The 26,735-nt window shown below is 39.8% G+C and overlaps 1 protein-coding gene and 1 long non-coding RNA gene across 3 annotated transcripts; one reads left to right on the top strand and one right to left on the bottom strand.

Annotated features, from left to right (window-relative positions):
- Positions 1-784: 784 nt before the first annotated feature.
- LOC133501103 (uncharacterized) lies at positions 785-3,499 on the bottom strand. The gene is made up of 3 exons (XR_009795099.1): positions 2,990-3,499; positions 2,836-2,906; positions 785-2,745 (listed from the first exon to the last, which is right to left on the bottom strand). It is a non-coding gene; the product is annotated as an uncharacterized LOC133501103 (long non-coding RNA).
- A 1,775-nt stretch (positions 3,500-5,274) lies between these two features.
- Positions 5,275-26,710, top strand: ctps1b (CTP synthase 1b). Of its 2 annotated transcripts, none has more exons than XM_061820603.1 (18): positions 5,275-5,623; positions 7,624-7,804; positions 7,903-8,073; positions 10,431-10,531; positions 11,326-11,442; positions 12,685-12,768; positions 12,866-12,946; positions 13,026-13,177; positions 15,110-15,242; positions 15,321-15,409; positions 16,725-16,819; positions 18,365-18,427; positions 18,520-18,563; positions 19,672-19,768; positions 19,855-19,910; positions 20,072-20,168; positions 25,899-26,043; positions 26,122-26,710. In XM_061820603.1, the coding sequence occupies exons 2-18, from the start codon at positions 7,639-7,641 to the stop codon at positions 26,198-26,200; spliced, it is 1,770 nt and encodes a 589-aa protein (XP_061676587.1). In that variant the 5' UTR covers positions 5,275-5,623; positions 7,624-7,638; the 3' UTR covers positions 26,201-26,710. The 2 variants fall into 2 exon arrangements, with proteins under 2 accessions (XP_061676587.1, XP_061676588.1); XM_061820604.1 differs by having other exon boundaries at positions 5,275-5,551.
- Positions 26,711-26,735: the final 25 nt, after the last annotated feature.

Here is a 26,735-nt window from a genome sequence, read left to right on the forward strand (position 1 = left end):
TTTGCACCCTGCTGCGTGATGAGGATAATGATATCTTTGTCAACAATCATGCTATGCAAATCACGCAGCCCACAGCAATTGTCTCTCTTCAATTTGAATGCGCTCTGTAGATGAAATGATGAAGGAAGGAGTTGAATCACCGAAGAACTGATCGTGTCAATTCATTTTTTTTTTTCAACCCTCTACTCGCTGACATGCTGCATTGTGGTTATAAATGCGGTTGCCAGTTGTCAAAAGCACGTTTCCCATATCACACAGAGAAGTCACAGCCAGTGTTTATCCAGTCAGGCAAGCACACGGGCAGCCATAATAATACTAATTGGCCAAGAGCTCACTTTTCCTCTGTGAGGCCATGTCCTGCAACGGGGTGCCTTTACCATCTGGGGTGCACCCCCGACCCTGCGGCCCAGCCGTCTTAGATCGATCCACAACCTTGCGCATTCCAAAACTGAAAGAGGACAGCGAGAGGCACCACTCCCATTCATAAATAGTGTGTGGGGTGCGGGGGTTGCGGCTACTTTTTCTTTTGTGCGCGTCTTTTTGAGCTGCGAGTTGGAGTGCTCCATCCCGCGAGGAGGTTCTTGAGAGAATGACGCAGCGTCTCACATCTGACTTCACAATTAAAGAAAAGAAAAAAAACCACACAAACTCAAATTCTACTTGGCTTTATTCATCCCTGTTTTGCTTATTTACATTTGGGGAATATGCTCATTAGACCACATCATTACAAGTGTGATACACGGGTTAGGTTATCCATTTATGCTCATTTAATTAGTAGCAGGAGATGAAAGAGAGAGATTTAAAACAACAACAACAGGATATATTATGTTGAAATTAATTTACAGACACAAACATGTTTATGAATACTGGTTTCAGTCACTTCCTTGATGGGTGTCTGCCTGGCTTCCTGTTTCTGCAATCTCTGTCAAAATTTGCTGAGGAAATAGCAAATTCAACATGACATTTTATTTTATTCTTTATTCAGGCTAAGTGACGAACCCTTCCTCTAGCAGCAAGTGCCAGTATGAACTTTTAGTGTGATCTAGTAGTTTATGACATGGACTTTTACTTACTTGTTTATGGGGTTTACATTCCATCTCTTGCCGGTGAAATAGAACTTTAAGTCTTAAAAAAGAAGGCCTCTGTGACAATGTGATCAGAATTGTAACAGCACGTACACTATTTTTCTATTTTTGCTGTCCAAAACCAGCAAAGCAGGATATTGCCACAGAGCGTGTTACATACCGATATTCAAAATGTGTGAGACCCCACCATGGGAAGGGAAAAGTGACATTTGTTCTTACTCCTCTTATTATAGTGTGTGGTGTACTTGAGATCAGCAACATAACACAACACATAACGATAGCTCCACTGACAATCACGTCTCCTACTTACGGCGTGCCAATTGACAGTGTGAGGCAAAATGGTTCCACCAGGCTTCCAGACTGACAAAAAATGCAAAAAAGAAAGACTATGGGTAGTAGTTGAAAAAGAAGCTAGCCTAACTGTGAGCTTATCTTTGTAGGAACTCGTGTCCTGTTTTTTTTTCCTGTGGCGACTTGTGTCAGCACCACATTAATTCATCTATTTATCTCCGGCAGTAGGATGACCATAAGACAGCTTCCTGACTGTCGATGATTCAGTTTGTCACAATCACAGGGTTTGGTCCAACTTGGTGAAGACCTTCAACGTAAAGACTAGTGATCATAAATTTTGAACATGTTCAACTGTTAACGATCATCAGCCTAGATTGCTTTCTAAGTCGGCAGGGGTGGAGAAATTACTCGACTCCTACAGCACCAGATATCTCAGGATACTCTTTGAGAGACATCCAAAAATCAGGCCTTTGCTGATTTTGATCAAAATATATTTGGCCGAATTACCATTATGTGTCTACCTTGTTAGTTAACATAATAGTGTTAGGAAATTAATCCTTACAGGGAACATTAGTAAACATCTATTTTCTTCAGATTTACGCAGTAGCTACTCTACATCAGACCATGATAAGATGAATCCCATTTCGCTTTTAATTTGGTCGATGTTAATATCTCCATAAACCTTGCTGAGCGTAGCCGTCACTGGTGCAATCAAGTTACGACAGCCCAGTGTCCGTTTTAATAGTGGCAAAGTCAATCAGTTTTATATGCGCTTCGACGTGAAATAGGTGGAAGAAATAGGTCACGCCTCTCATAGCACGCAGTCATTTGAAGTGGATCCTTATCCTGTTTTTGAGGTCTTGTCAGTCTTGTTGGTCTCGCTTGCAGGAAGCTCAGAGAAATCACATGGGGAACATGTATAGACAATAATTAACACCCCAGCACGAGCCTTCGCTGCTGACTTTGCCAGCAGTGAGCCACGTGACCAAAACATATTGCAAAACATAGCATGAAAAACACTGTCTTATCAAATTCCAAAGAGGTGAAATTGCCTTTGGATTTGCCAATGTGTTATTGCAGAGAGAGAGATGGTGGGCAGCTAAAGGAGCTCTTCACGTAGGAGGTTAATGTGCGTCGGTGCTCACTTGTCATCAGTAATTGAAGGGAGTGACTTTTGAAAATGAGGTGCCGCGGATGAGGCCTTTAATTAGATCGAGACTGGTGAAGGATTAGAAAACTGGAGCTTGCACCACAGTAGTACATATATGGAGGGAGAGACTCTTAATGCTTCGATCTATGTGGCATGAGTGGCATTTGGGGAAGCACCAGTTGATTTTATTAGGCCTCACTTAACCACAGAGATTACCTCCTGGAAAAAACAAAAATAAAACAACTCCCCGTGTCAGCCAAATTGATGTTTCATTTCCCCTCCATTATATATGTGTGTGAATAACCTTACCCTTGTTATTATTGGCTCAGGTTGGTCAGCAGCTCAACGTAAGGTAACGTATCGTAGAAGCTCTACGCCATCTAGTGGTGAACATTCCATTCAAAGATATGAATACAAACAATAGCCCAATATCAGGTGTTTAAACCATAACATAAAATCCTACCATTGATTTTAAATATGTCCACAATTATGAAGTCAAACTAACTTGGAAACACTCCCATTTACTCTAATAAAATTGATTGGGCCCATAATATTCCTTTCCGGAAGACTTTCTTTGGCGTGAACCAAAACCTCCGCTCTTGATTGGTCAATTCTGAAAGGGGCGGTAAAAAGTGCATTAGACAACTGGAGATACTGCAAAAGGTGTCCAGCCCCTCTTCGTACGTCAGAGCGGCCGCCATATTGTAGCAGGCAATGCCGTCCTCTAAGGCAGTACAAGTCGGTGGACAGTATAACGTTCACATTTATGTGGTCGTCAAAAATCATTTTGTTCAAGGACTGACGTAGCAGAATTAGCAGCAATCTCTGAAAAAGTCAACAAAATTAATGATGACACTCGGTGAGGTACACTCTCGCCTTGGAGCAGTTAAACCTATGAGTAAAATGTGGGAAAAACAATGTTCCATGAACATGCAAATTGAGTTAAAAATATACCACATTTTGGGAGTCAACAAAAAAATTACACATCATCTTTACACATAATTACACATTCAAATATGCATCATCACCACAGTGGAGTGCACGGCTGGTTAGCAGATTTGCCTCACAGTTCGAAGCACGTGTGTTCGAATGTGGCCTCACCAGTATGGATTTTGCATGTTCTCGCCGTGCTTGCGTGGAAATTGCCCATAAATGTGAAAGTGAGTGCAGATAGTCGTTTGTTGTAAATGTTCCCTACGATGGGCTCCAGCACGCCCACGACTCTCCAGAGACTAATCGGTATGGAAAATAAATGAACAAATGAGTAAATATGCATAACAGCAACCTCTTAAATCAATGTGGTCATTATTTCATTTGATGTATTTAAACCTTGGAAAATGACTTAAACCACCTCTTTACTGTTCTCAGTTTAGCCATGTGTTGGAGTTTCCATATGTGGAAAACTGCCCATCGTCATGAGAACGAAATATTTGGTGTCAAGTCCCTTTTACATTTGTTTTGCTTTTATTCAAATCAAATGTGTATTCATATCATACCGATTAGCAACGACAAACAATACCTTCTAATAAATGAGCAAGTTAGGATTAATTCCAGTCTGTATGGATTGTTTTTGTACAGCGACTTCAACCTCCCCGAACATTGCTGGCAAGTAATCAGTTCGTTTGAATGGATGGCTACAACCACTGATCTAAAAAAAAAAAAAAAGACTGGATAGCGCATACAAATCTAGCGGTGTGTCCATTGGTTGAAGCCAGTTGGCCGCCGTCTTGGTACTCCTAAAACATGTGGCGGACATGGTTTACAGGTTGGATTATGGCGGAGTTTTTCTAAAAATTTGGCATGTAGAATTAAAACGGGTTGTGTGAGCTTGGCATTTTTTCAGCTCTGGTAACATGAAGGATTTTTAATTCGACTTGGTAAGGCAACAAAAGGCTAAGTGGAAAGGAAAGACATATAAAACCGTGACTACCAAGAAACCTTGCATATTACCTAGGGCCCAATTTCCGTGACATGTTAACTTTTCCCAAAATAGGCTGTGAAGCACTATCATCTTAACATAGCAAAAAAAAAACCCAAAACAAAACAAAACATTTTTGGTCATAAAAACATTACATTTTAAGTCAATCAGTTAGATATATTTTGAGAAATAAGGACTCGCAATGGGAAAATACATGCTAAACGCATTGTTCATTTGTTGTCTCTGCGACATCCCATTCCAGACAGAAAATCTAAACTTGTTTCCTCGCATTTGAAAATCTAATTCAATTTGCAGAGTTCTGTATTATGAAATTCATCAAACATATCACAGAAAATGTGTTTTCTTGCTTATCCACCAATGAAATTTGGGAAAATATTTACATCGCTTTTTTGCAAAAAAAAAAAACATCGGCCTATAAACGTGAAGCAGAGGGTGAACAGTGAACAACACCTGTAAACAAAACTTTGTTCAAGTGAGTTAAGATCATCAGAAAATAATAACAAAAAACTTTAATAGTGTCAAAGTAAATCCTTTTAACTTATCTGTGCAATATTTTCTCACAGCCACGAAACTGGCGATTAACGCACAGGTCGGCATGGTTGTTTTGGGAGTATCAAGATGGCGGATATCTGCTTTCGGCGACTTCAGTTTTGGTGGCCAATGAGCTCTCTCTTTTTTTTTTTTTTTTTTTTTTTTAGATCAGTGGTTCCAACGTGCAGCTTAATCTATAGTACCCTTATCTATGTGTTATGGCGGAACTGACTCAGGAAGTTAAATAGCTTGGTGTAACGGAAGCAAAATAAATTTAGAAACACGTGTTTTAAACTATTTTATGAATAGGTCAACATAAAGGACACTGAAACATGCATAAAACATTAAATCAACTATATAATTATAAATATTTTTGGAAGACAGTGGCGCAATTTACAGTTCAGCCTGCAATCTAATACCAACCTGTGGGAAGCAGCAGTGTGTTGGAAGTCCATTGGTTCAGCCGAAAACCTAGAAGAAGAAGAGCGGCCAAGAAGGTCTGTCCTGCACGTGTCGAAGCGTGCAAGTTCGGAACTCCGCGAATTCAAGCAAAAGGTTAGAACGACGCAGATAAACACATCGCGTCAATTAAACTTCACCGGCTTTTCATGCGTAGTCCCTCGTTAAGTAAGTATGCAAACCTTTATTTTGCACGTGTCGATGCTCGAACGGCGGTCTTGCCCTTTTGAGTCCTTCCCAGCAGCAAGCTAACGTGACACTGGGTTTACTATTAGTGTTAGAATATCACACTACTTCAGCTGGAGTCGAATAACGGAAAGTGATTCAGTCGAAACGGCGAGTGAGTTGCACCAGGCCAATTTTGGTACAACTGCCAAGCCAGGTCAAACTCCCGCCATTTTACTCGAAAAGCGTGCGTGGGTTCGATATCGCACACGGTAACTACAACGACATGATCGTAGAGCTAGCGGTTCTTCTTAGATACATTGACTTTCGATATCCGCGTAAACACTGACCACTTCCAAGCATTAAAGCCGCAAAAGTGAAGAGTGCTTAAATATGTAGACGGCATACATGGGAAAATAACTTGTAACTGTGTGGTAGAAGTACAATACAGTGAAGTAAAGTTACTTGCCATTTGAAGCCAGCTGACAGATAGGGACCGAGGAACTGTTTGTTGGCAAGCTTCTCAGGCCATTTCCCATTTAGTCTTTGTGCGTTCCCCTGCATGGTGTTTGTATAAATATCGTATTGTATAATATTTATGAATTAATGTCTTTAAGGGCGTGTCACTAATGGTGTAGTGGTACACACGACTGACTTTGGTGCAGCTTGTGTTCAATTCCCGGTCAGTGATTGGGTCGATATACAGTATGGCCTGTGACTGACTGGTAACCAGTTCGGGGTGTAGTCTGCCTTTCACCTGACAGGCTCCAACAGTCCCGCAACCCTTGTGAGGATAAGTGGCTTGGAAAATGGATGGAAGGATGTAAGGGTGGCGGTGACTGTTATTCATCCTTTGTTGGTATTTCACATCCAGGGTTGGCGCTGAGGCATGAAACCTCTAAACCAATGTGGCTATGAAAAAAAAAATGTTCTAGTCATACATGTCTATATTTAGCCAGAACATCATGTGTGTTTATGTGTCGAAACCTTGAGCCGCACTTCACCAGTCCTCGTCCCTGAGAAGCCAATAAGCTTCAACGATAAGTCAACATTCAGGAGGAGGGGTAAACAATTCTCGAAAATGCTCATAATTGTGGGTTGGTTTGCTTGCTTCTTTTAAACAAATATTGCAATTTAATGTGTGATTTTTTTTTTTTCCATGCGGCAGGTGGTTGGGTTATCTTCAGAATTATTCCTTTAACAGGAAATTATTATGAATTTATTAAAGTATGACCAACACAATAGTGGATATGGACAAAAAATAATGTCCTGTTGGTCAGGCAGCTGGGTCAGAGTCACTGAGTGGTTGAATGTCTTTTGTGTTTTGGTTTTTGAAAGCGCCCCTTCTCATTATTATGAACTGCCAACGGGTGTGCGTACATAGGTGTGTGTTTGCCCCATCGCCATACCGCGAGCGAGGCTGGCGTGGCGGAGCAGTCTGCTGCATCGTCGGGCACAGTGGTGCCACTGAATAGGGCACAAATAGTATTGATACCCACTCAGATTGAGTCCGCCTAATGTTTTTTAATCACCCCCTCTCGTCGGATCACTAACTCTGCAAGAGAGACAGACATTACAAGCCAAAGATGGGAAGTCATGCTTCTCATGTAAAACACTACCTGCATGATTGGGTTTTGTTCTGCATTTGTATGGCTGAGAAGTGCTGGGAGCACACAACTCTGGCCTTGCATGTTGCAAGCCTTATAAATTCCAAATCTCAGTGGAAGTTGGACACGCGGTCATGGGATCGTGTCACGAGTGAGTCTCACGACCCACACATGAGGCGTTTGCAAAATCTAAAACAAATTAACAATTTACGGTGTAGTCAGATACTGGTATTGTTATCTTGACTTAGCTTGATAAGTCTTGTACCATGTACTCAAAACTTACTGAGTGTAAATACCTTCAAAATATCTGTCGAAATAGTCTAATTTTTTTCTTTTTGAACTTTGAAGCAACCCAGTTTTTTTTCAGCGTGCCGCGCACCTGTTCTCACTTTCCAGATCTCCTATGCCACTATGAAGTACATTCTAGTCACCGGCGGTGTGATTTCCGGCATTGGTAAAGGAATCATCGCCAGCAGTGTGGGCACCCTCCTGAAGTCGTGCGGCCTTCATGTCACAGCCATCAAAATCGACCCGTACATCAACATCGATGCTGGTACTTTTTCACCTTATGAGCATGGTGAGTCATCTGGATATGTTTGTGGTAACCATTTACCTATATGGGCACGACTGCTTTTCTAGCACATCCTTTGAAATGTATTCTATATGTATGTATAGGTGAGGTGTTTGTGCTGGACGATGGCGGAGAGGTGGATTTGGACTTGGGGAACTACGAGCGTTTCCTGGACATCCGTCTGACGAGGGACAACAACTTGACCACAGGGAAGATCTACCAGTCGGTTATAAACAAGGAAAGGAAAGGAGACTACCTGGGCAAGACTGTGCAAGGTGAGATACATACTAATAGGTATTAATACCCTAGAGCAGGGGTCGGGAACCTCTGGCTCTGGATCCATATATGGCTCTTTTGATGGTTACATATGGCTTGCAGACCCCTAACAAACTGTACATGTCGTTTCTGTTACGTAGCAACGCAAATGAGGCAGAGAGTTTATCCTCGTAGGGTTGCCGTAGTTTGCTGTTCATTTTGGCAGTTGATTTGCACAAGCACAGAGGGGTCGAACGTAGTTCGGGTAGGGACAAGTAGTTGTGGAAGCCTTTTTGACGAAGATGGCTAAAGGGCCACAGTTTTTGGCAAGAATGAACAGATGAATTCACCTTTGCGGTGAGAGAAGGTTCTGCCATGCGTCTAATATGTTGTGAAAAATTACATCAATGAAATGCTCAGATATAGAGCGCCACTTCAACATATGCCATACTACGTTTGAATCTAAATATCCTGCGGAGGACAGCAGGAAGAAAGCATGTTAAGAGCTACAGTCCAGAGTCCAAGGTAGTCAGCAGCAACTCCATGTTTGGACCCAACTAGGTGACTGGAATTCAGCTAGCTTTGCTGATGCTTTAGGAATTGTGAGAAATGGAAAGCCATTCACAGATGGGGAGTTAGCCAAAACGTACGTGCTTGCTGTTGGCAGTCAACTTTTTGACGACTTTTCGGATAAGGGCCAGATAATCAAACGAATAAAAGACATGCCTCTGTCGCCAGGAAATGTTCAAGGTGGTTCATCATGACGCAAATCAAATTAAGACAACTCAAGTCAAATACATAAATGTAGCGCCATTGTTTTCTCTCGCTTTGGATGTATCAACAGACATGAACTATATATCACTTTTCAGAGTGATTGTAAGGTATGCTGTCAGTGACAAATCATGAGGAAAGTCCACCTGTTTTGACAATGAAAGAGAATGAGTTAATCGTCTTTTACTGCGTTCGCAAAAAAAAAAAAAAAAAAATCTACCGATGGATAAACTTATCTCTGTGTGCACTGATGGTCCTCCGTCCATGGTGGGGAAAAATGAAGGATTCTTCACTTCTTTGTGAACAAGAAAAGAGGCCCATCCTAGGTCCTCACGGGCTCCCACATCAGGACACGCTTTGTGGTCAGATGTCTTGGTGAGGTGATCTCGCTGGTCATTCGGGTAGTCAACTTTATTTTTGCATATGTTTTCATTTATTCCCAGTTTAAAACACTGCTGGATGAAGTTTGAAATATTTATTCTGGTCTACTTCTGCACAGTAATGTGCTTTGGTTGTCAAGAGGGAGAGTCCTTAGCAGTTTCACGGCTTGTTTGAGTGAAATCTGGACTTTTCTTGAAATGAAAAATGTTGAGTTAGCTAACACTGAATGGCTACAAAAATTCTTCTATCTTGTGGACAATACTGAACATCTCAAGTAGCTCAATGTAAAAATGAAGACTTTGGAAATAGTCTTGTCCCTTCAACAAGCAGTTTTTGGGAGAAAGGTGGACTACACCCTGAACTGGTCGCCAGTCAGTCGCAGGACACGTATCGACACCATCACTGAGCGGGAGTCAATCCTATACTGCCAGATTTGGAGCCAGGATCTCAAAACTGTGAGGCAGGTGACCTAATCCATATTCCACCATGCCGTTGTTCAAGCTAATGCACTCAAATATAGATAGTAATAATAGTAATGCATATTGTGTTATAATGTGTGACATTACAGAATTGTTAAAAACTAATGAATAATAGTGGTAGGAATATACTAATCTAGGTAGAACAGTACAAATGGACATGAAAAGAAATGATTTTATCTTCATGTCTGGATACTTAACTGCTCACAATTATAGTACATTTAAATATAGGGATACATATTTCTGTTTTATGTTGAGTGTCATTTATTTTACGGTTATAAACTGTCCAAAGAATAAATCAAGAGAAAAAGAAAAATGTCTTTTGATTTTCATACAACAGGTGTTTTATCCTGTATTTTTTTCCACATCACAATATAAACAACATGGTTATAGAAAAAAAACACTTTCATTTTGTCATCCACCCCCCCCCCCCCATTTTCATGCAGCCTTAGGTCTATGCTATCAAAAATAGCCTGGTGCTTTTATTTTTAATAGCAAAATCCCCCTATTTTAAACTAAAGGTAGTACAATAGAGTAATAATTTTAAGGTGTATTATACAAAAATTGATTAAATATATGTTCATATGTTAATCATGATTTCAGTTTCTGTATAACAGTTTAATAAAGCAGGTGGTCACCTTTCTTATTTTATTATCATTTTGACAATTTTCTTTTTAACAAAAAAAAAATCTTGTACAGAACTTGTGACGCTTGAAAAGTTCTCTTCATTGTCTTTTTCCCTCCCCCAGTTGTCCCTCACATCACAGATGCAATCCAGGAATGGGTGATGAATCAAGCCAAGGTCTCTGTAGACGGCGACGGTGTGGAGCCTCAAGTTTGTGTCATAGAGGTCAGTTTGCTTGTTCTTTTTCTAGACTTTACGCAGATATCGGAATGGGACGATAATTAGAATTTTTATGCTGATCTGTTTTCATGGCGATTTGCCGAGCCGATCAATGTCATCCAAAAGCTTGTTTATTTTAGATAATAGTATTTACTTACTTTTAGTTCAAAAGAAAGCATAGAGGCCCTGTAGCTCAGTGGTTAGAGCACTGGTTTGATTAAACCAGGGGTTGTGGGTTCGTATCCCACTGGGGCCTCCACTCCCTGAGAAGGGTTGCGTCAGGAAGGGCATCCGGCGTAAAAATTGTGCCAAACATATGTGCGTTTATCTGAGATGACACGCTGTGGCGACCCCGAAAGTTCTAGTTCAAAAGAAAGCACAGTTGCAGGAAATTCCTATTTTAAGACTCGTTTGAAAACTTTCTTCTACATCATTGCTGGTTCAGCTATGGCATGGATGGACATCCTGTAGTATTCAAAATAATAGCAGTCCAAGGTGACGAACCAGGTTAATCCACGTTTTTATAATATTTTCTATTGCTGCATATCTAAAAAGTTACCAGTACGTGCAGTAGATTCTCAGATAACCAACAAGACTCAGTATTCATGATATACACAATCTTAAGGCCAGGGCAATTGGGCAATATGATGAAAGGGGTGTGAAAGTTATTCGCTTGCTTGGGGCTATGTATTCGTTACTCTGTAAAAGAACCATGCCTCACCAGCGTAGTCATTGAGGATTTGTCGTCATAATGTGAGGCTTACATGTCAGTGCTCTGAGCCTGTGTTTTGTGTTCACAGCTGGGGGGCACAGTGGGAGACATTGAGAGCATGCCCTTCATTGAAGCCTTCAGACAGTTTCAGTTCAAGGTGAAGAGAGAGAACTTCTGCAACATCCACGTTAGCCTTGTGCCCCAGGTGAGGACATCTTGCTGTTACAGGTCTCATGCAATCTTTTTTTCAACTGTTCTATGCATAACATAGGTCAAAGTGAGTCTTCGACATTATTATTATAATAACTGGGATTTACATTGCGCCTTTCATGGAACTCAAGGCCATTTTACACAAAGTGGACAAACAAATAGAGAACAAATTCCACTAAACCTCAAACTGAGTGAGAAATGTGAGTTTTGAGATCAAGTTTAAAAATGTCCAGTGATGGGGTCTTGCAGCTCTCATCGAAGAAATTTTGTTTAAGTTTGACATCTTTGCAGTTTGTTGATTGAATGCCAAATTGTAATGGCAAAAGGCTTGCAAAAAATGGACAGATTTTAAATTGTCATAATTGTGATGTATTTTAAGTACCTGCCCACTCAACCCTGCTGAGCAGCAACACAGCTTTTCTGACTTTTTAGGAAGCAGTACTCAGCCACACAGTCCACTCCAACAGTGTTGGAACAGCAATACCAATTCCTTTGTTTTAGTTGTATACTGAAGGCCTTTTGGTTTCAGATGAAAAGTTGAATGAGTAGAAGAATAATGACAATTAAGTCGATCAACCGATCAGCATAAAATGCTGATACTGATCCCACAGATGAAATTAAAATAAAGTCTAGTGAGAACTGTTGGCTTTGAGTGAAAAAATGTACAGGCCATACAACAAAATGCAAATTACCTATAAGCAAAAGAAATTGGAAGGCAATGTTGGATTTTGCAAATAAATAGAGATGAACTGTGAAAGTTTTGGAATTAAGTTTTATGGACTGATCCCGTCAAGATTAACCTCTCCAAAAATGATCAAAAGCTTCCCCAAAATGTTTTTTTTTTTTTTTTTTGGGGAATGCTTTTTTTTTTTTTTTTAAAGAATGAAAATAGCACACTATAAAATCTTTACTTTTTAAGACGTGTTTTTACCTATTGACCTTTCTTTTGGCTGAGTTCAGTCCCACCATACCTTGGTCAGATCTCAAATTTTTGCTTTCGAGTCAAAGCAAAAAATCAGCCGAACGGCTGCTCATGTTTCTCAACTTGTATGGTCATTCTTATCTCACTGTATTTATACTGTACATTTTTACAAAATTTGATGAGACCTTTTATATAGAATAAATGTACAGCTAATTAGCTGAAAATGTATATGTGTTTTTCTTTAAACTTTTTGTTTTTTAAATTAAAGAACATTGAATTGGAAAGTTGGGTCATTTTTCTCATTTTGTTTTTCAGCCAAACACTACAGGGGAGCAGAAGACTAAGCCGACACAAAACAGCGTGCGAGAGCTCAGAGGTCTTGGTTTGTCTCCCGACTTGGTGAGGGAAACCACAACCACAAAAACAAATAAAAGGTTTTTTTTTTTTTTTTTTTAAATTAAACTCCCATTACAAGAGAGGTCAAATGTGTGCTTAGATTATGTGCCGTTGTACAACGCCTTTGGAAACAGCTGTCAAGGAGAAGATATCCATGTTTTGTCACGTGGAGCCAACACAGGTGATTAACAGGACTTTTATGCCATTTAATAAAAACAATTAAGTCAACAACAATATAAATGTTTTAAACTGTATTACAGGTGATCTGTGTACATGATGTGTCTTCAGTCTACCGAGTACCTCTGTTGTTGGAGGATCAGGGAGTTGTTAGCTACTTCTGCCAAAGGCTGAACCTGCCTGTTGAGATGAGGCCCAGAAAGATGCTCTCCAAGTGGAAGGAGATGGCCGACAGGTGGGGACACACCCCTTTTTTTAAACCACTTTATTGCCTGCACCATATTCTAAAATACGTACAATATGCTTATTTTGTTCCTTCTTCCATTCTGCATGACTGGAAATAATATAATACTAGTTCACAAATGTTACAGCCTCTTGTAGTGAACATGATTACTTTATATCTGAGATTCAATTTATTTATCCCACTCATTTGACGAGCCGCTTGTGGATAGGAGATAGTCCTACAACAGTATTGTGGGTCAATATTATGGCTGCATGATGTTATTGTTGCAACAGGGTTCGAAGTTAACTTTTTAGGCCACTTGCGCAAAGGGCAAGTACCCTAAAATTTTCGCTTGCCAGTGACGAACTAGAGCTTGCACTCAAGTGTTGATTTAATCACATGGTTCAGTATTATCAAGGTGTTAATATCACGGTACAATAATTTTTGCAGTATTGTGGGAAATCTCGAAATATTGCAGGAAGGTTGGCGGTACATGTGGGTTGAAGAGGTGAAAGCATGAGTCGTCCCCCCCCCCCCCCATTTTTTTTCTTGCTCGTCAATAGGCTTTAGCAGTTTCTGTGCCTTTCCCTTGAAGATTTTGTGAAAAAGACATTTTCATGTCATATGTTACCGTGCGCTTCTATCCTCATCCAGCCATTGCTTACATTTGTATCTGGTACCTCCAAAACGCTAGTATTGCTGCAGCAATAATCGTGTTTTGCTCACAATAACAAAACTGCCCTTTCTGTTCACAAAATTAGGAGAATTTGTGAGATATATATATATATATATATATATAATATTTTTTATTATTTTTTTTTTAAGTTCTATTTGAAATTGTTGGTATTCTAATTAACATTAAAATTTACTGACTTTATTTGCTTGAGTCCAAAAATTCAAGTTAGGTCAGAAAGGCAATTAAAATTTATTTGTATAGATAGCCCTTAATCACAAGAGTCTCAAAGGTCTTCACAAACCCACAGTCAGCAGTGATTGACGGCATCATTAATCCAAACCCCTCAATCAGACAAGGAAAAACTCAACCTCATTTGGGAGAAAAAGGAAAACTTGTAAAGGCAACACAGGGTTAGTAACAGCCAAGTAATAAATTCATAATTATTTGACTCCTACTTTTTTTTTTCCTCTGCTTATTGTATGCTTTTTTTCCTGAGCACGCTATATGTTTTATTTGAATTGTGGGCATTACATTTGTAGAGGGAATTATCTAAAATTTATATTTGCAGTGATACAGTGAAGACCCATTTTATTATTTAGGTTTTGTGACTAATGGAAGATAATTGCGGAAGTATGCTTTAATGCAAGCTAAAATCATTATTCCATTTTCATAAGATTTTCGTGTACATATGACTGGTGTCACTCATTTTTGTCACAGACCACAATGTGCTTATGACTTTCTTCGAAGGGCAGCTAGTCCTCCAAACTCGTATAAATGAAAGATTACTGCATAAAGTATACACAATACATTGAAGTGTAACCTGTTTTGAAATCAGAGGCCTATAAGAATATGGTTTTCAACTATTGTTTCTTTTCAAAGGGGGATTGGTATCTTAATTGTAATTAACATGAGCAGAATCAGCAATTTTGATTTGATTTTGTGGTCCACATAAGATTAATTGGTGGGCTGGGTTTAACTTTTGACTTTGAGTAAGACTTTTGACTTACTAGTACACCACTTAAGAGTGATACCATTACATTATGCTTAAACAATTTAGTGGAGGAGAAGAGGCAGCGGCACGCAACGATCCGACCTATGCATAAGACAAACACATAAAAAGAATGTTTGTAAACAAAAAAAAAAAAAATCTCAGGTGAATAATAGAGGATGCAATAGATTTTTTGGGTCCATAATCTACATCTACAAATGGGATAATATACTAACATGCTGATTTGAATACATGATGCTAATTCTTCTCCACATTTCAGGTCAGACCGTCTGCTAGAACACGTTTCCATTGCCCTGGTGGGGAAGTACACCAAGCTGTCGGACTCCTACACATCCGTCATCAAGGCCCTGGAGCACTCGGCGCTTGCCATCAGTCACAAGCTTGAGGTCAAGGTATGGAAATCTCTCTCAACAGTCCGTCGTGATGTTTGATAACTGGTTGGGTAAACATGATGTCTGCATCTGTTCCAGTACATAGACTCAGCCGACCTGGAGCCAGCCACTTTGCAAGATGAGCCAGTGAAATATCATGAGGCCTGGCAAAAACTCTGCAGCTCTAAGTGAGTGCTTAAACCACCGTGCCTGTGGTAGCCACACGATGGCAGCAGACAGCCATTGTCTCACAACAGTACTGTACTTAAAATGAGCCTTATATATTCCTAATGTTTTATTTATGAATGCAATATTCATTTCATGTTCTTATTAATGTAGGGGCAGCATTTTTTTTGTTTGCATTCTTGAAAGGTTATTAGCTCTGTATAGTATCATGTTAACTACTGCTGCACTAAAATGTTTTTAGCCGGAAATGTGGAAGCCCAGGCTGAAAACTGAAACACCGAACATTTTTAGTTAAATTGCATCTATGACTATGACAGTGTACTTACTATAAATTGAATCACTGTTTTTTTTTTTTTTTTTTTTTGTCTATCAATATGTCCCAGTATGATACAAATCCCAATTTTTTTATTTTTATTTTAAATGTTTCCAATTACTCTTAACCTTTTATTTATTTTCTGGAAAAAGTCGAACATGACATGGAACATTATCCAACAGTGTAGGACACACAAAACGTTTGTATTTACAAACGGCTGCAATACGACGATACGAAAGCTTTCTAGTTTTGCAGTTCTAATTTTTGCCTAGATAACGAGAGTGCAATAATTTAATCATCCACTTGAATTTTTTATTTTCAACTGCGTTTGCGATTGTACATTGTTTTCAGATGGGGCTCTGCACAATGACATTGACAAAGGCCTCAAATGTTTGGCAGTGTGGAGTTATTTTGTGTTTGTAAAGTCTCAAAAGAAACAGGAGTGTCCCCTTAGCTGTAGCTGTGGGCTACAGCGCATGTTTCGTTTTGCTGCTAAAGTACTGTGTGTATCGTCCTAACAAGGCATGGTTCTATCCAAGTCAGGATTGGTTCTATTGACTTCCGTCTTGGTTCAACACGGCACAACGTAGATTAATAGCTATGTTTATATTCTGTCAAAACATGGACAAATGCAGTCTATCAATCTATTGACCGAGTCAAGTTTTTATCAAGGAAAAGTTATTATAAATGTCTTTATTTTTTTTATTATCATCTACCAGAAGATGTTTTGACAGAATGTCATGGACTATCGTAGCTGTTAAACTGAGATTGAGACTGCACTGCACACACCACCTCATTATTGGTGCCCCCTCACAGCTTTATATAGACAGGTGTGCGCGCTGCAGTTTTTGCTTCCAGCATCGTCATCCTATTTCTGCAATCTTGTTTCAGTTAAAAAAGTGTTCCGGTTAAAACCAAAAAATGCACTTAATCCTTTTTGTTTTGATTAAAAAAAAATTCAGTGACTGAAAATTCTTTCATGCTTACTGTATTTGCCACCACAGTGGGGTGTTGGTGCCTGGTGGCTTTGGTGTGAGAGGAACAGAAGGCAAGATATTGGCCATAAACTGGGCAAGAAAACAGAATAAACCCTTCCTAGGTAAGAAACGAAACGGTCACCAGTCAGCAAAGTCCCACCACAAAACCATGAAATCTAACAAGAACTCCATTGACATATTTGTTGACCTTAAGTTCAATTAGACCCCACTATATCGCCATACTATTCACAACTACAATGTTTTAATTAATAGTCTTTGGTCTTGGTAATTAAACACTGAGCATCATTCTTATTGAAGGCAGAATTTTTTTATACCGTGTCATATTTATCAGTGTAAAACTGAAGTCAAAAGTTGACATACATTGTGCAAAAAAACATTTCATTTTGTTAAATGCCACAATGATGACAGATTTTCTTGGAATTGTATATTTTCTTTTATTTGATTACATACATTTCTTTAGTATCGATTAGCATTTCCTTTGAAATACATGTCTTGGGACAAACATTATGGATAACATTCCACAACTTTCTGACAGTACTTTGCTGGAATTCTGCCCCATTCCTCCTGACTGATGTAATAAGTCAGGTTGGTTGGTTGCCTCCCTCGCATACACCTTTTCAGATCTGCCCACACATTTTCGATGGGATTCAGATCAGGGCTTTGTGATGGCCACTCCAAAATATTCACTTCATCCTCAACCCACTTCTTAACCATTTTGGCAGCATGCCATTTGGAAGACCAATTTGTACCCAGTTGTCTCTGCTAATATGTACTGTTCTTTCTTCATGACTGTTTATTTTTTGAAGAGGTCCTGTTACTGCTGTGGCAAAACAGCTCCATAAGATGATGCCGCTACCTTTTTATTATATGGTTGACTTGCACATTTCAGACCAGAACACATTCCTCTCTGGACATAGAGCCCATCTCCTTCCTGAGCGGTGTGATGGCTGAACATTCCTACGATGTTTATACTTGCATATAATTGTTTAAACAGATGAATATGGTGACTTCAAGCATCTGGAAATTGTACCCAAGGATGAGCCAGACTTTTGAAGCTGCAATATTATCTATCTTATTTCCAGGCTGATTTCTTTCAATTCCTCCCTTCCCCACCCCATGATTTCAAACAAGGAAGCACAATGTTTGAGGTTTGGCTTTTAATACATCCCCAGGTGTTCTGTCAATTAACTCTCATGTTGTCAGTTAACCTATCAGGTCCTTCCAAAGCCATGACCTCATCATCTGGGCTTCACCATGTTCTGTGGAGATGTAGTACTTTTTGTGTATGTAAACTTTTGACCTTGAACAAAATATAAACTTCTTATATTATTTTTATTTTTCTTATTTTTCTCTTGTGTTATTGTGGCATTTAACAAAATTAAATAATTTTGGGAGATCCTGGCTCCTCTGATACAGGAGAAGTTTCATCTGATTTGAATTCAGTGAGATAAAAAAAATCTCTTCATTGTATAGCTGTTTTATTCCTGTATCACTTAAACTAATATAAATTACTGTGGGGAAAAAAAAAACAATTGGAACAATGTTTTAAGATCGATGTTCATTATTAAACAAACAAAAAATGACAGAGTTCTTGCATTGAATTGCACTACTTCAGCAAAAATGTCATCTGTCTCATTTTCATGCAGGTGTGTGTTTGGGCATGCAGCTGGCCGTGTGCGAGTTTGCCCGCAATGTTCTCGGCTGGGAAGGTGAGTTGTTTGCAACTCATCGAGATTTGATACCCTTTGTTTGATGTTGATTTTGGATGGAAACCTGACCGGTTTTGGTTTTCCTTTCTCAGATGCCAACTCCACGGAGTTTAACCCAGAGTCCAAGTACCCAGTGGTAGGTCGTCCTTGTGTGACTCCTGTGCTTTTTCGTCCTCGTCTGTGCAATAATGTTCACACCAAGAACATAAAATTATTTGTACGCATCCACCTACAAAGCTATCGCTATATACGTCAGTAATTCTCTCTTTTTATATTTTATATGTTTGTGAGTAAGGACGTGAAATCTGTAGGGAAAAGGAATGAGCAATCAATTCGTGAGGATTAGCGGCTCAGATAAGCAGCACGTGGCAAAGCTGCACTCCAGTATTATATCAAAACCTTCATGACATGATCATGAATTGTCTAACAATTTCTTCTCTATACGTTTTCTGTGTATCTTAAATGTCTCACATTTGAGCATCCAAAATGAAAACAGTTTTTAAATAGCTTAAAAAGTCCTTAAAAATCCAAAGACAGAACAAATCTGCCCAGACTTTCAAGAGCAATGTCACTAATCATTCTCTTTAGCGGCTGGCCAAACTAGTTTTAATGTATGCATTCTTTTGCCTTTAAACAATTTTTAATCAGTCACATTTTGTTTGTGCAAGGTCTGTGGGTTAAAAGTGGGTCCTAAAAGACCTACATTTGTCGTTAGCACACAGATACCATCTGGGTCCATAATTAATCCTGAGTACCAGGGTGTGTATAGGCCCTCTTCAAAATATTAAGATTCTTCTGACAAAATAATTGCCTTTTGATGGATTCAAAATACCCGAGAACAGAATGTTTTTGCCCCTGCAGACATCATAGTAGGAGGGTATTATAGGGGTCCTGAACACAACCATACAAAACAGGAGACGCCAGAAAGTCTTAAAAAAGTCCATGAAAATGAACATGAGGGCGACCATTTTGATTTTGAACCAACTTTTTTCGACCAATGGCAACAAATGTGCTGAGCTACATTGTGAAGGTTGTCTCAACCCCCAACCCCCACCCCACCCCCCCAGCTCTGCCTCCCTACAGTATCTAATGTAGGCTGGGCATGGTGTCAAAGTTTGATCACAACAGTTCATCAGCAAAAAATGAGTGCGGAGGCTTTTTCGTCTCTGCTAACGTCTTTTAATTGTGATTGATTTCAGGTACAGCAAATAGGTTTAAATGCAATTATTTTTTTATCTGTGCAGGTGATTGACATGCCAGAGCATAACCCAGGCCAGATGGGAGGCACAATGAGGCTTGGCCAGAGGCGAACCATTTTCAAATCCCAAAACAGTGTGCTGAGTACGTGTGCACTCTGGACCTCTGTGGTCTTTATACTTTATTTTAAGCCACTTCACATTGATGAATTGCTCTCTTCATCATTGCAGGAAAACTTTATGGAGACGTGGACCACGTTGATGAGCGGCACAGACACAGATTTGAGGTTTGACACTAGCCCTCAACGATAAATAGATGATCAGACACCAAGGCCCTCTTCAATCAACCCCATTTTAATCTCTCGGTCCAGATCTAATCTGGCGGTATTGAGCGGCTAACTCTTTGACTTCCTCTTTAAGATGATTATTTGCTCTCCCTTCGCTCCAGGTGAACCCTGAGCTCAAGCACCACTTTGAAGAGAAAGGTCTTCAGTTTGTTGGCCAGGATGTGGAGGGAGAACGGATGGAGATCATTCAGTTAGAGGGTGAGTTAATCATGATCACAGAGACACACACTCCTTAATCGATTGAATAAATCAATCGAGGCTGGACTACTACTCTTAAAATGCTCCGTTTCCGTTGCACGGTGCCTACACGACTTGCTCTTGACGCCTTCATTGAAGATTATCATGCCATATTGTAATATTTAAGAATACTGACGACAAAGACACATGATAACCTTGGCATACTACATTCTAGAATTTGAGGTTTATGCCAAGGACATGGCAGAACTTCCAGCAAAATATTTCTGCAATCACAACTACTTCTGGTGCCCAGTCAATATAGTGTCAGTGTTACATTTTTGTAAAGACAATCTGCCAGTCACTGATACAGGATGCTTCTGAAGTAAAATGAATGGATTCAAGTTTAAATGGAAAAAAAAAAAAGACTGCTGTCTATCATTGATGTGTGCTTTTATGTCGGGTTTCAATAGTATTAGTTTCAGAGAGCGCCAGCCACACAATGCCACTGAGTGAAGCATTGGGCAAAATGCCAACAAGGTAAACTTTTCCGATCATGTAAACATTGTGCCAATAAAAAACATTGTTTTCCCAATTAGCTCATGAATGATCAAAGATTGACTTTGAGCCAGTCAATCATGCAGAGTCAAGCCATGCTATGAAGTCATGTACATTCCTTTCAACTCTGCATCTGTTTTTTTCTTGGTGTACGTATTATTCAAAGCAGAATTACCACTTGACTTGATAACAATTGATTAACAATTGATTCTGTTGTACGCGGGTTGAATAAAACAGTGACTTTTACAGTTGCTGACTTTCCCCAAGTTATTATTTGTCTGTTGTGATCATCAGTGGAAGCAGGGAGCAGGCAGAGGAACAATTAGGATGTAGGCACGCACTGGAAAGGAGAGGAATGAAGTAAAACAGAATATATGTCCATGAATAAGAGGGGCGGAGGGGGACGAGTGAAGCTCCAGGGAGAAGAGATAGCGAGGGTGGACGACTTCATTTACTTGGGGTCAACAATACAGAGCAATGGAGAGTGTGGTAAAGAAGTGAAGAAACGGGTCCAAGTGGGGTGGAACAGTTGGGCGGAAGGGGTCTGGTGTTCTATGCAACATAAGAGTCTCCGCTAGGATGAAGGGAAAAGTTTATAAAACAGTGCTGAGGCCGTCCATAATGTACGGATTAGCGACGGTGGCACTGAAAAAACAGCAGGAAGCAGAAATGAAGATGTTAAGGTTCTCGCTCAGAGTGAGCAGGTTGGAAAGTATTAGAAATTAGCTCATTAGAAGAACAGCCAAAATTGGATGTTTTGGAGATAAGGTTAGAGAGAGCAGACTTCGATGGTTTGACATGTCCAGAGGCAAGAGAGTGAGTATATTGGTAGAAGGGTGCTGAGCGGGGAGCTGTAAGGCAAAAGAGCGAGAGGAAGACCAAAGAAAAGGTTAATGGACGTTGTGAGGGAGGTCATGAGGACAGTGGGTGTTCGAGAGGAAGATGCACGCGATAGGCTTAGATAGAAAAAAAATGGCACAGTGTGGCGACACCTAATGGAACAAGCCGAAAGGAAAAGAAGATTTTGTTTCTCAGACTTACAAACGTGTTGAAAATTCACCCACCCCTCCTAATTTTTTTTGGTTTCCCAAAAAAATTAAATACTAGTAGTCAGACTACTTAAATAGTTTGTAAGCATTCTACAGACAAAGCAGAAAACCCTCTTTTAAATATGGCATAAGAGTTCAGAATGTTAAGTGTGCAAAAGTACGGCGACTGCAAGCCCAGCTGGCTATCATCTTTCTCCCGAATCGTGTGGCCGGCCTCACATATAAAAAAACTGCTTGCTTCTTGAAAATACCATGAAAGGAAGAAAAAAAGACAATTTTGTGTTGAAGTAATTTGCTTTGCTTAAAGGCAATAAAATGTCGATAATCAGGTCATCACTTGTAGTTGGCCAAAGAATAAGTGTGCTCTAGTGAGCTTACATTTAATATCTCTGCGAACTACACATTAGGCAATCGGTCCATATTGAACTCAAGTATTGTGTATATATTACAGTATGTGAGCCGTTCTATCAAGGCATGCACATCGGGACGAGCAACACAATGTCCATTAAGTTATTATTGATGCACACTTTAAATTGTACTGGTCATTCGTTTTTATATGCAAGTACATCATGATAAAGTGCTTGACCAAAGAAAAGGTTGATGGATGTTGTGAGGGAGGACATGAGGACAGTGGGTGTTAGAGAGGAAGATGCAGGAGATAGGCTTAGATGGGAAAAAGATGACACGCTGTAGCGACCCCTTAAGGGACAAGCTGAAAGGAAAAGAAGACATTATAAAGTGCTATTTATTAGAAAACCCATTTCAGACAGGTATTACGACGTGAAAACCTGACAGTGCAATGTGTCTCAACCTTTGTCCCTATAGTAGACATACTTTAGATGGTTTCTACAGCAGACCAAGGTTACAATGAGTCAGTAAAGCATCTGAAGAAGTGCTTGCCTTCCGGTTGTTGTGATGTTTACTGTTTTGAAACAATCATCTGCTTTAAATATACACACTGAGGATCTTGGGGAAAAAAAATTCCCCCATGCCCTTTCTTATCAAAGTCGGTAAGGGCCCAATCTTGGGATGTCTCAAAAAGATTATTTTGAGCTCCTGCCACAAAAAAAAGCATACTAACTTCTATGTCCTTAATTTACTGATCTTGCATTTTCACTCCATTCTTCAACCACTGTGCAGCTTTGTTGTTATTGGTTGCCTGAGTCGCCAAGTCACATTTCTTGTTATCAGATGAAGCTGTGAGACTGCAGAATTCCCTCACGGCCAGCAATCCAAAAAGCAGTTTTTCACAGTGTTAAATGTATGTGCCACAACATTTAATGCCTTTGTCCTTGGCTCACGCTGAAGCTTGTTAAAAGATTCACTAACATGCCTTCAGCTCAAACACTGTTTGGCACAATGTGGTGAGTATTCATTATGGCCTTATTGCTGTCCATGTACAATATTATTACACCCCCTCAGTGTTTACTTCTGCAATACTGGTATTTTCTTCTCGCATTTAGCACTTTATTAGCCCTGGTAATTGGTTTTAATGTCATAATTTGCTGATCAGATCAATGACTCCAAGGAAGACATTTACTCCACATCTCCGTCATGCACTGGATCTCTGAATCCAAAAACTAGTTTGTTTTTATATACAGTGGAACATCAGTTCGAACCAGTTCAAACGTCTTGTGGTTGTCCAAATCGGAGTTCGACCAAAAAATCTGTTTTAAAAAAAGAAAAAATGCTGGTGCTGTCGACCCAATTCTCGGTATCCGAACACCTACACAAAACTGGACTCATGTTGACCTGGTAGCTGACTCAAGCCGAGGGATACCGAATGCATACGGGGGGTGCCGAGACGAGCCACTGCCCACTTAGAGGCAAGCAGTCACTCATACTCAAATCGGTGCGTGCTCATACTAGCACCCCAACGTGTGCACATAGTTTAAGCATGCACGTTCGTGAGTGCGTCATAAGATGTTTTTTTATTTTTACAGTTTTTTTTTTCTCATGGGCCAAAAATAAAAGACAGCAGTGCTACTAGAAGTAAACAGAATAGAAAGTGGAGTGAACCACAGTGGATTTAAGAAGGGGGATAATTGCTAAGTAAGAAAATGGGGTGCGTGTTTGTTATGGCTCTTGCTAGCGTCATTTGACTAAGTCGACTCGACTATACTAAAAGATAAAAATGTAATAAAAGGCAGCTAGTGTTGCCAAAGGAGTGAGTAGCGTTAGGGAGCAAAGGCCACAGCTAATTGAAGAAATGGAGAAGCTACTGGAGAATTACACAGTTAAATCATTGAGGGTGACTTCTGTGTAACACTTCCTCCTTCCCTCCAATACCATCACTGACAAAAAAAAACTAAAATTCAGCCCAAAAATGGCTTGTATCTTTTAAAACTCGTAAGTTGGGTCTCTTGTATATCATGGCACCACTGTAGTTCCTTTATTTGCCATGATCATGAAATGATTTTTGTACAGATAAAGGCTGCCCGCCAATAAAAGCCTCACCCTCAATTAGGGATGGGTACCGAGGCCCGGTAATAAATTGGCTTAGGGCTAAATTATTAAAGTCTCGAGTATCGATAAGCTCTGGCCCCGATAAACTCCAGACATAATGGTTCTGTTAACGGTCTTGGATAAATTACCCAGATTTCTTTCCGAGTATGAACATGAATTTGCCCCTTTCACCTCTCCAATGTTGTTTCTAAGTTGCAATAAAAATAAGATATTCATCTCGATAGCATTTTCACAATCAGGGACGAGCCATCTCCACCTTTGTGGAATTAATGAGTTAAAGAAGAAAAAAGGGAAAGAGCTCTGAAAATAAGCAAGAGAAATTTTGAAGCAAATTGTACCCCCGAAAACAACTACAACGAAACAGCTGAAGTCATTTTTGTTTATAGTACCCTTCAACTAGCGACCTCACTATTACACAGAGCTTATTTTTTTTTTTTTTTTAAACAGTGTATATATGTGCCCAGTCATTAGGAGAGGGAAAATTTGCCCAATGTGAAAACCCATCATGGTCTCTAAGACAGAGATAATCAAGGGCAGGGACCCTTTGTCTAATTGTCCAAGTGTGCATGTGCCCATGAGCATGCACATTTTTTAGATACGGGTGCACACATACACGAAGCTCAGTTTTCTAACACTGAGTCAGTAGCTACACAGTCACAGAAAATTGAGTGGCATGAATGGAATTACTTCCAGAGCCTAATGCCACCATGATTATGTAAGAACATTTTGGATTGAAGCCTGATGAGCGCAACCATCCTGCTCAAGCCAATAACCAGTCAAATTTGTATGAAGTCACAACAAAAACGTATTGTTTTCAAACTTAAAGTCTTCAAGTGACAAAATCAATTTCAAATACAATCATCAACCCAATTTCTTCAATTGGGAACAAAAAATACTGGGACATGTCCCGTTTCACGTCAGCTTGCAGTTATGGAACCATATGCCCTGCAATGCAAATTAAAATGTGACTGTACAGTTTATGATGCACGATGATTGATGGATTGTCACTAAATCGATTGATTGCACCCATGTACATGGTTGACTGCACTTATCAAAAGTGCATGCTGTATGTGAAACCCTGTTATGAAAAAAATCTGTTTTGAACAAATGTAACCTCTAAAACTGTTCAATAAGATTTGTTAAATTCACTATATTTTTAATGGGATTCAAATGGAAACATTTCAGAAAAGTCAAAGCCAAACACACGAAAAAAGGTTGCTGCACTTTGAAAGCCCCAGAGCTCATCTCTCGTGATTGTCCCGTTTTAGACGTTCCACCAGCTTCCACATAACGCCTACGCCGGCGTCTTTTCGGTCGATTTTTGCAGCGTAAGTAATCGTATCATCTGGTCATTTAGGTCCATTTGTTCAAGCAGAACCCTATAGCCAATACCAGCCGTAGTGACGTCCTCACTTGGAGAAGAACTGCAGCACATTTTCAAAACTGCGTGTGGATTGCGTTGGAGTATAAAGGCAAACCACCCGTGCGAGAGCCGCAGGGATCTCAGCTCAGTCGCTGCACGCACAAATATAAAGAGGCCATTAAGAGTCATAGTATTGTTAAATTCTTAAAACCGGTCCCTACGCCATTAGACCACCAAGAATGTGCAATGGCATAAACAAATCAATGCATCAAACGAACAAAGGTTTGAAATCTAATAACGCTGTGCTGTTATTTTCAGAGCACTGCTACTTTGTCGGAGTGCAATATCATCCTGAGTTCACCTCCAGGCCTATCAAACCTTCTCCGCCCTACTTTGGCCTCCTGCTGGCTTCTGCTGGCAAACTCCAGAGCTACTTGGCAAAGGGCTGCCGCCTGTCTCCACGGTTACCACCACAGAAACCTGCCTTTTTCCATGAGTGTGTCAGACTCGCAGCAGTAACGCCGTTTCTCTGGTGTTGCAGGGACACGTACAGCGACCGTAGCGGAGGCAGCTCTCCCGACGTCGATATCGCCGAACTCAAATTTCCGTCCTTGTCGTGAAGCTTGGACTGGTTCTGTTGCTAACTATTAGACAATGTGCCACTAAAAATGAGTTTTCAGTCTCATGGTTAAAATGTTATTTATACTTTTTGGGTAAATGTAAAGGTTTGAGAGATATGTAGGCAAACATTAAATAAAAAAAAAATTGTGTATGTCTGTATGACAAGCAGCATACTGTTTTATCTCTGGGATGGAATAGCAATGAGAAGTGTAGTTTATTCTGCATTTATATTTAAAAGTTATTACATTAATGAATTATTTTACAGTGACAAAAAACGAGGTCATAGTTATCTATTGCAAGCTACTCCTTTTTTTTTTTTTTTGTCAAGCAGTTTTATGTACATAATGATTTTTACATTGACTGTATATACAGTACAACTGTTATCCTCCTCAATGATCACTGATGGGGTTTTTTTGCAATCCTGTATGAAATTCCAGACATGTATAAACGCAAAAACAGTACTTAACATTTATTTTGTAACCGCTGCCTTGATAAAATAAACAGCCTCAGTATAATCTTCGTCTCTTTCACTTT

Source organism: Syngnathoides biaculeatus, chromosome 5 (genome assembly GCF_019802595.1).
Source record: "Syngnathoides biaculeatus isolate LvHL_M chromosome 5, ASM1980259v1, whole genome shotgun sequence".
NCBI classification, from domain to species: Eukaryota; Metazoa; Chordata; class Actinopteri; order Syngnathiformes; family Syngnathidae; genus Syngnathoides; species Syngnathoides biaculeatus.